Source organism: Xenopus laevis, chromosome 1L (assembly GCF_017654675.1).
Source record: "Xenopus laevis strain J_2021 chromosome 1L, Xenopus_laevis_v10.1, whole genome shotgun sequence".
NCBI lineage: Eukaryota > Metazoa > Chordata > Amphibia > Anura > Pipidae > Xenopus > Xenopus laevis.
Window position 1 is genome coordinate 218,857,377 of NC_054371.1, and position 9,007 is coordinate 218,866,383.

Sequence of the window (9,007 nt, forward strand, 5' to 3'; positions counted from 1 at the left end):
AATTCCTATTATAATTCTGTTGTTCTTTTTTTTTTTTTTCTATGAGAACAAGATTAATATCAAATGCCCAGCTTCAGGCAAGCCGAGGCATGCTTTTAGGGCTGCGTTGTGGTGCTCCCCAAACAGCCAGTTGTAGGGATGCAGGATCCGACTTGGGATTGGCCCAAAGCTCAGTTTTTTTATACAGATTTCTGATTGGGCAGCATCCTTAGGTGGCCATAGACGAAGATATCCTCTCGTTTGGCGATATCTCACACCGATATGTCCACATTGAAGTGGACGATATCTGGCTGATCCGATCGTGGGCCCTAGGGCAGTCTGATTTTTTTTTAACCTGCCGATCGAGATCTGGACGACTTTTGGCCAGATAATGATCAGGGAAGCCCATCGGACTCGGTCTGTCGGCAGCTTTCATCGGCCCGTGTAGGGTTCCAATTTGCTTTGGTGGAGCACTTAAGGGTTACTTATTAAACTCTGAATTTATCTGGTCTGCCTTTTTGGGGCAAAACTCAAATTTTTCGGGGTTTTATAAAGATTTTTTTCAGATTTATTAAAGCCCGATGCTGTAAAAAGCCAGAATCTGAAAATCGACCATCTTAGACCTGCGGAGGTTGTGTATAAAGGTGGCCATACATGGAGAGATCGCCAAACGAGCGGATCTCCCTCCGAAATGCCCACCTTGAGGTGGGCAATATCGGGCTGATCCGATCGTGGGACGGGATTTTTAGTCCCTTCCGATCGAGATCTGGCCGACGTTCGGCCAGATCTCGATCGGGGAAACCCGTCGGGGGGCCCCATACACGGGCCAATAAGCTGCCGACTCGGTCTGTCGGCAGCTTTTATCGGCCATGTATTGCCACCTTAAGTCAGTGACTGAGGTCCCTATCCTAATTGAATGTTATCATGGTCTGCGCTGGGTTTAGCCTGAAAAGCTGATCATTTTCTGGCAAAAACCTGAAAAAATCAGACGATTTGTGGAGAAAAGGCAGAAAAAAACATACAATACGAATTTTAGTATGGGTTTTTTTTTCCCAAAACGATTAATTGTAGCTTTTTAAATAATGAATGGCCATGGTATTTTTATTAAAATAATTAGATAAATCCATAAATAACCCTACGCAAGTCATCTGATTTTGAAAGCATTTGACCACTAAACACAACAGTTTTTTGTGTGTAGGTATTTATATCTCATTTGGATATGCAAATTAGGGTTCTGATGTAGTTTGGCATTGGCCTAAAGTTTTAGGGGAGTGCTTGGTACTTCCATTAGAAAATGATGGGAATCAGTGCATGTAGAGTCTCTTTGATCCTATCTTGTCTGTGACCGCGACGGTTCCAAACCTTTGGCGGCTGCTACGTTAGGCATTTACTCCTAGAGAACCTGTTTGTGTAGATTGCAGGGATGCTTAGTTCAGCCCCAGATTTATCCCTTGACCTGCCTATCTCAATTAAAAGGGGACATTATCCTTTTCACTGTTCCATGCTTCAATTTGAGAAATAATACCCATAAAGACCTCTTCATTTTAAAGGGGTTGTTCACCTTCCAGTTAACTTTCAGTATGGTGTAGACGCTAGAGAGTGATTCACAGTTGGTTTTAATTTCGTATTATTAGTGGTTTTTGAGTTATTTAGCTTTTTATTCAGCGGCTCTCCAGTTTGTAGCAATCTGATTGCTAGGGTTTTAATTACCCTAGCAACCATTACATGGATTTGAGATAATGGAGTAAGAGACTGGAATATGAATAGTAGAGGCCTGAATAGAAAGATGAGTAATAAAAAGTAGCAATAACAATACATTTGTAGCCTTACAGAACATTTGTAGCCTTACAGAACATTTGTTTTTAACATGGGGTCAGTGACCCCCCCCCATTTTAAAGCTGGAAAGAGTCGGAAGAAGAAGGCAAATATATATATATATATATATATATATATATATATATATATATATATATATATATATATATATATATATAATACACAAAAGCCATGAATATCCTGTAAATTATATCCTTATAAACGGTGAGTTCTGATGTCATCAGTTATAAACGGTGAGTAGTGATGTCATTTCTGTCACATGACTCACTAAAATTTGTGTATTATAATAAATAAAGTACCCCCAGTTGTAAAATATGAGGATATTAGAAGTTACCTCGGAGTTCCATGACCTGTATAAAAACACTCGGCCTTCGGCCTCGTGTTTTTATATGGTCATGAAACTCCTCGGTAACTAATAATATCCTTATATTTTACAAGAGGGGGTACTTTATTCACTATATAATGAATACTAAGGACCAATTGGAAAGTTGCTTATAATTGGCCATTTAATAACATCATAAAAGTTAATTTAAAGGTGAACCATCCTTATAAGGCTGAAAAAACACACCTTTTCCTTTACACACATTAGTAAATAAGCCCATAAGAGAAGCTGCACTTCAGTGTCTATTATTTAGATGTGCTTGTTGGATATTGTTGGTAGATGGTCAAGTATGAAACGAAGAACCCTATTGGTGGAATTATATAGAAAGGCTTTGCTTTCCAAATGGTTGGGATAAAATGGTGCTGTTGCTATTTCTATGGTTTAACCACCCTTCCCATTAATGTTTAGTATCTATTCAACCTTGGTTTTTTCTAACTTCTTACTGTCTATACCAGTGTTTCTATTGTAATATTTTCCCCCATCGTTGGCCTAACGGATTCTCATCTCTCCGTGGCTCAAGTACTTGGCGATGGAGCTGAAGTTTCAAGTGCAAAACTCCAGGGTTTATTTTTCATTGTGTCATTTGCCAGAAGAAGAAAGGGGATTAAAATCCACATGATGATAAATATTCTCATTACAGGCCTTAATCTTCTTTTCAAAGGGAAAGCAATCTCACTAGCAGGAGGCATGACAAATGTAGCTAGCATATTGATTAAGGAGCACTTTTGATCCCTTCTGTGAGCACTTGGCAGATCTCTGCAAAAGGCCTTTTGATTTATTTCATTTTGTTACTGTAAGGAGCACATGACAACAACGAGGGAACGCGTACCAGCCTTACATACGGGAGATGAGTTTCTGTCCGGTTCAATGTAATCTTGGACCTTAGCCCTAAATCTTTCCTTATCCGTAAGCCTCTTGGAGTCTTGCACAACTGTATTAATTTTCTTTTGGAAAGCTTCAAATATCTCAAAATGCCGTCTGGTTCATCCTGATGGCGGAGAACATTATACAGAGCAGTTGTGAACAGTAGATCATGTCCTATTGAGTTACACAGAGGTGTGCAAGCACCTCAAGCAAGACATTTTTTACAAGGACTGGGGCGGATGGGATGTTGGTGGGTGGATGCTTTTCAGGCTTACCGAAAGAACTGTCCAAACTGAATTTTGGTCCTTATCGTGATCAGTAGAAAGCTTCCTGGGCTGTTGTCATGGCAATGGCGCATTAGGAAACTGGTATTGCAGTTAATTAGGGCCTTTTTAATTGTTTTTGCAGCTACAGTATTATAGACTGCAGCTAGGACGAGAGGCGGCCCAGTTCGGCACAGCCTGCGGCCCATTGCTTGGGGACCCGCTCACTTAGGGATACCAGGCTTTGCTACAGTGGAATAATATACTATGAGTTGGCCAGTCTAATCCATTTATTGTTTTGTTGACATATAGAAACTCTGTCAGTGAGACCGTGCGACTTCTTAGTGGTAATAAGCACCACGGCTCAGCGGGCTACGAGTCAACACAGCACTTCAACGATATCAAGGAGCATCTCCACGTCGTAAAGAGGGACGTTGAGCGCCTGGTGCAGAAAAGCTTGGTAACTGTCTACACACTGTCCTTCATTACTAGTAGTAGTGTGCAAAGTCATTCTTATTCCCCTTATTGTATGGTCAGGCATGGCCAGTATCCTCTCACACGTAGCCATATTATCTACAAACAGTATAAGGAGGGCAAATGCTAACGGCTAATTTGATATTATTTGCTTTCAACCCAACATGGATTCTCCTGCCCAACTACTGTACGGATGTAATGAGAATGTCGGATATGGACCAGGAGTCCAGACTGTTGGATCAGATGGATCAAGTTTGATAACTGCCCTGTAGAATTCCTGGCTGATCAGAATTTACTCAAGCCTGATGGACGTCACTTAAACATTGAATATGGTTTTGGGCAAACACAAGGATATTGAGCGAGTTGATAGCAACAAACAGGACCGCCATCAGAAATCGCAGGGCCCCATATGACAAAATTTCCTGGGCCCCCTATTGGTGGTCAGGGCCCCCCATAAAAACATGTGTGGCCAGCCCCCCCCCCCCATTTAAAAATATTGGTGGCTAGGACCCCACATGAAAAAAAAATGGTGGACAAAATTGGTGGTCAGTCCCCCCCCCCACATTATAAGAAAATTGGTGGCCAGGGCCCCTTCAAGGAGAAGGAAAGCTACGGAGGCATTTTATTGCCAATAGATTAGCTGCAATAGTGCAAGCTAGAATGCTATAGTTATTCTGTAGAATGTGTTACCATACCTGAGTAAAAATCCTTAGAAACTCTCTGTTTGTTTAGGATAGGAGCTGCAGTATTAATGTGGTGTGACATCACTTCCTGCCTGAGTCTCTCCCTGCTCTGGGCTCAGATTACAGTAGAGAAGGGAGGGGAGGGGGGAGAGGAGCAAACTGAGCATGCTCTTGCCCAGGGCAATGAGGTTTAAGCTGAAGGCAGGAAGTCTGATACAGAAGCCCATGAGTACACAATAGAAGGAAAGAAATGCTGTGTTTCTTTTGACAGGGGACTCAGAGCAACACTACTTTGGGGGTTTACTGGTATATTTAGATGGACCTTTCTGATAAGGCTAACTTAGTTTTAACCTTTCCTTCTCCTTTAAACGTCCATGCCTTTCCGAAGTCAGCAGCTCTCAGAAAGAAGGGGGGCCTGGCTAATCAAGTAAGTGTGGCGTGGCCGGGCCCCCCCTTACCCTCAGGCCCCCTACAACTCTCCCCCCTGTCCCCCCCTGATGGCGGCCCTGGCAACAAAAATGATGCCAGTATGGGCCTGAGATCCTTTCAACTGCACAAGCCGACTGCCTGCCCTAAAATCACAGTAACCACAATGCGTAGGGGCTTATTTATAACGCTGAGCAAAAAAAGAACAAACACCTAATACACCACCTAAAAAATGCATATTTAGCAGCTGCTTTAAAATGTTGTGGCAGTGGGAGTCTCTTTGTCTCTTGGCTTTAACATTTTTTAAGAATTTAAACTAACAAATGTCTGGGGAAAATGTTGTGCTATTTATGAGCAAGAAGGCAGTGTGGGAAGTGTAAAAATGGACACAATTCACCATATTTGCACTTTGCAGCCTGCCTTCCTCTCTGCTTCAATTGCTGCAGGTCTTGCCACTCAGTTTCGGAGATCTGAGACTGACCCCATGAATACAGAGCTGCCTTTGTACGACAGGACTGTATTCATGAGGGGAGGGAGGGGGTGCAGTGTGGGCTTCCCTGCCCCCTAACTTACTTCATTTGAATTTAAGGAAGTTTTAAAAAACACACATGAGTTAGAAATTCGACCCTTGATAAATGTGCCTCCCCATGTGTAGAACACAAAATATATTTTATTTGTTGTTTTTTGGGGGTTTTTTAGCCACAAGACGTACAGAAGTGCCCAGACGTTCCTCCATTTCCCTCCTGTTTAACCACAGCCCACTTCTTGGTATTCGTAGCTATACAGAGCGTTTTATTCATTGGCTACATTATGTACAGGTAAGTGCATTTCACTTTGCCAAAAAGCAAACCTCAAGAAACATCCGTCCCAATTTTTTCAGGGTTTAATCGACATGAGGAAGTAATGTAACCTTGGGGTTCTGATGGGCAGGGCTAGGGGTCACCTGGATGGCTGATACATGGTCGATAAATGGGTGCACTTTCAATAGTGGGTGCAGTTGATCTGACTGGTTAAAGAGGACCTATCACCCAGACATAAAAAACTGTATAATAAAAGTCCTTTTTAAATTAAACATGAAACTAAAATTATTTTTTTAATTAAAACATCCATAAATATTCTAAATGCTTTTAAACGTCTCAGCTGTCAATCATAGGCCTAAAGGTGGGGCAGGCAATTACTTTCCCTTTCCATTCTGCACTTACTACATGTCACTGCCCTTCTCACATTCCCCCTCTCTCTTTACCATTTAATCGTGTGCCCATTGCATGGGGATGGACTTCAGGTCCCCCGTTCCGGCTCAGATTTTGGAATGATGCAAAACTTGTCTTAATAAGTGTTTACAAAATGGCACCTGCCTGCTTGCTATAATTATGAATTCCAAGACTAAAAAAAAACAAGATTTAAATAATTTTTATAGTGTAAGTGAAGTTTATTTTGCTTGACTAACAAGATGATAGGTCCCCATTAAATTCGCAGTTGAATGTGCAGTCTATGTGTGAGCTCCAAGGCTCGGATATCCCCCCCCCCCGGAACATTGCAAAGATATTCCTACTTTGCTCATTTTATCTCTGTATTCCCTTGTGTTTTTTTGCAGAAGTCAGCAGGAAGCAGCTGCTAAGAAGTTCTTTTGATGACCCGTTGGCGAGGTCTATGTATGTAACTTCAGGATACGCCGAGCGTACGTTTGTACATGAGGGACTTTTTTTTTGTTTGTTTTTTATAGATCTGAGATGCTTCATTAGATTAAATTATTGAAATTTTTTGTGGAACAAAATGAACTTTTTTGTTTATTAATCTCCACCAATCAAAATTGGGCACAAAAAGAAAACCGACATTTTTTTTTTTAAAACTTTTTAAACCCTTGTCCATTAAAGAGGCTCCTTTCAGTTATTTTTTTATGAATTAGGCGCAGAAACTTCTGTCTGTGAATTATCTGTGTAAAAAAAACCTCCTCAGGGCCATCACATATGTGCTTGTGTTAATTTTAAAGGGGAACTAAAGCTCTGAAACGGCTTTGCTTCTATAGCTTACTTTTTATACCCACTACCTATGAACAGACGCTCTGTGCCAGCCGCTCTCAGCTTCAGCCGAAACCTACCAGCTGGCATGGAGCTCAACATTCATGGGCAGAACACACACAGAGGCGCAGTACACTTGATATTCATAGCCAATGGTATCTTGTGAGCCAGGGCCCAAGTATTTAATGGAAACAGTTTAATATATAGACATGTGGGGTTCTCTGTATTCCTTGACAAAGGAATGTTCCATGAGTGTTTTTAGGGGATGCTCTGAGTTTCTGCCAATCATAAGGCCCCGTGTGCTGTAATTTAGCTCTAGAAACCTAATTTTAGGGGATGCTCTGAGTTTCTGGCAATCGGAAGCCCCCGTGTGCTGTAATTTTGCTCTAGAAACCTAATTTCCCTGTGCTAATCTAGTTTAATTGAAGAATATTTTTTGCAACATAGAAAACAAATGTTTTAGGGAAAAGCTTTATTTTTTTTATTAGGAAAAGGAACGTATATACACTGACTCACATACAGTTGACCACCATTAAAACAGGAGCAGCGACTTCTGGTTAAAGCGATGCTGACACTTTAGACAAGCGCTAGGAGGCTCTTTAAACAACATCAACATCTTCCTGTTAAAAGTAAAAAGAGCGAAACGCGTCGGCATTGGTTTAAATGTGGTGCAAATCTGAAACAGCCTCAACATCACAATTAATCATTTTGTTGTGCAAAATAGGTATATTTGCCTCAAAGAGGTGATGTGCGAGTGAACGAGAATCACAGAAACTGGCGCCACTTGAGCAACTGTCGGTCCCTTCCAGGATGGTAACAACATGCCTAACAACATCTGGAGGGTCCCCAGTTTCTCATCTCTGGCCTGAATAGAAACAAGACCACTATAGTATATTTATATATGTATGTATGATCCTTTCTACTCCTAAAATGCAATGTATCACCATTTGTATGTGCATCAGCCTCAGCAATCGTGATATTGCCATAAAGACCTTTGTGTAATATCAACTGTGACCTTTTTCTACTAAAGGTCAGCTGCAAGTGTTGTGTAGCATCAAGTCAACTGCTGCTGCTTTTTTCTGCTCCCCGGGAACGCTTTACTGCCTGTTGATCTTGTGATCTGCACCTGTCTTTGCAGCATTTGGATGTTGCATCGGGGCGAAGGAAAAGCAGACTCATTATTAGGGATGCACTGAATCCAGGATTCGGCCTTTTTCAGCAGGATTTGGCCTTTTTCAGCAGGATTCAGCGAATCCTACTGTCCGGCTTAACCGAATCCAAATCCTAATTTGCATATGCAAATTAGGGGCGGGGAGGGAAATCGTGTGAGTTTTAATCACAAAACAAAGAAAGTAAAAATGTTTTCCCCTTCCCATCCTTAGGCGCAGATTTATCAAGGGTTGAATTTCTAATAAAAGTAAACTTCGAAATTCGAATAAAAAAAAGACCGAAATGTATTAAACAATTGAAGTTTTTTTTGTCGGGTGAATAGGCAGTTTTTGTTCGAATTCAAATAGTTCGAATTGAAGTAACATTGTATTCTATTAAATTAAATTCGAATTTTTTTCCAAATAAAAAGTCCACCAATTGTCTCCAAGTAGGTTCTAGGAGCTCCCCCATAGGCTAAAACAGCAATTTGGCAAGTTTTAGATGGCGAATGGTGGAATTTTTAAACAGATATTAGAATTTTTATCAAATTTGGACTATTCCCTAGTCGAAGTACACATAAAATAGCTTGAAATTCGCATTTTTTTTTAATTCAAATTTTCACTTCGACCATTGATAAATCTGCAGGTTTTAGATGGGGAGATTTGAATTTTTTTCAAATTCGAATTTAATTTGGATTATTCCCTAGTCAAAGTACAAAAAAAATAGCTTGAAATTTGAATTTTTTTAATTAGAATTTTCACTTCGATGCTCGATAAATCTGCCCTTTAATTTGCATATGCAAATTTAGTTCGGTATTCAGCCGAATCTTTTGTGAAGGATTCGGGGGTTCGGCTGAATCCAAAATAGTGTATTCGTTGCAACCTTACTGATTATATACAAAATGTTTAAGCTGGTATATAAAACAGGTACTGT

The 9,007-nt window shown here is 40.7% G+C and overlaps 1 protein-coding gene across 1 annotated transcript in view; it reads left to right on the forward strand.

Moving 5' to 3' along the window:
- lman1.L (lectin, mannose binding 1 L homeolog) overlaps positions 1–8,486 on the forward strand; it is a 33,479-nt gene extending 24,993 nt beyond the window's left edge. The window contains exons 11-13 of the mRNA XM_018266615.2: positions 3,637–3,784; positions 5,607–5,725; positions 6,502–8,486. Coding sequence (XP_018122104.1) covers positions 3,637–3,784; positions 5,607–5,725; positions 6,502–6,538 — 304 coding nt within the window. The 3' untranslated portion in view covers positions 6,539–8,486. The remainder of the gene's footprint in view (positions 1–3,636; positions 3,785–5,606; positions 5,726–6,501) is intronic.
- The last annotated feature ends 521 nt before the right edge of the window (positions 8,487–9,007 follow it).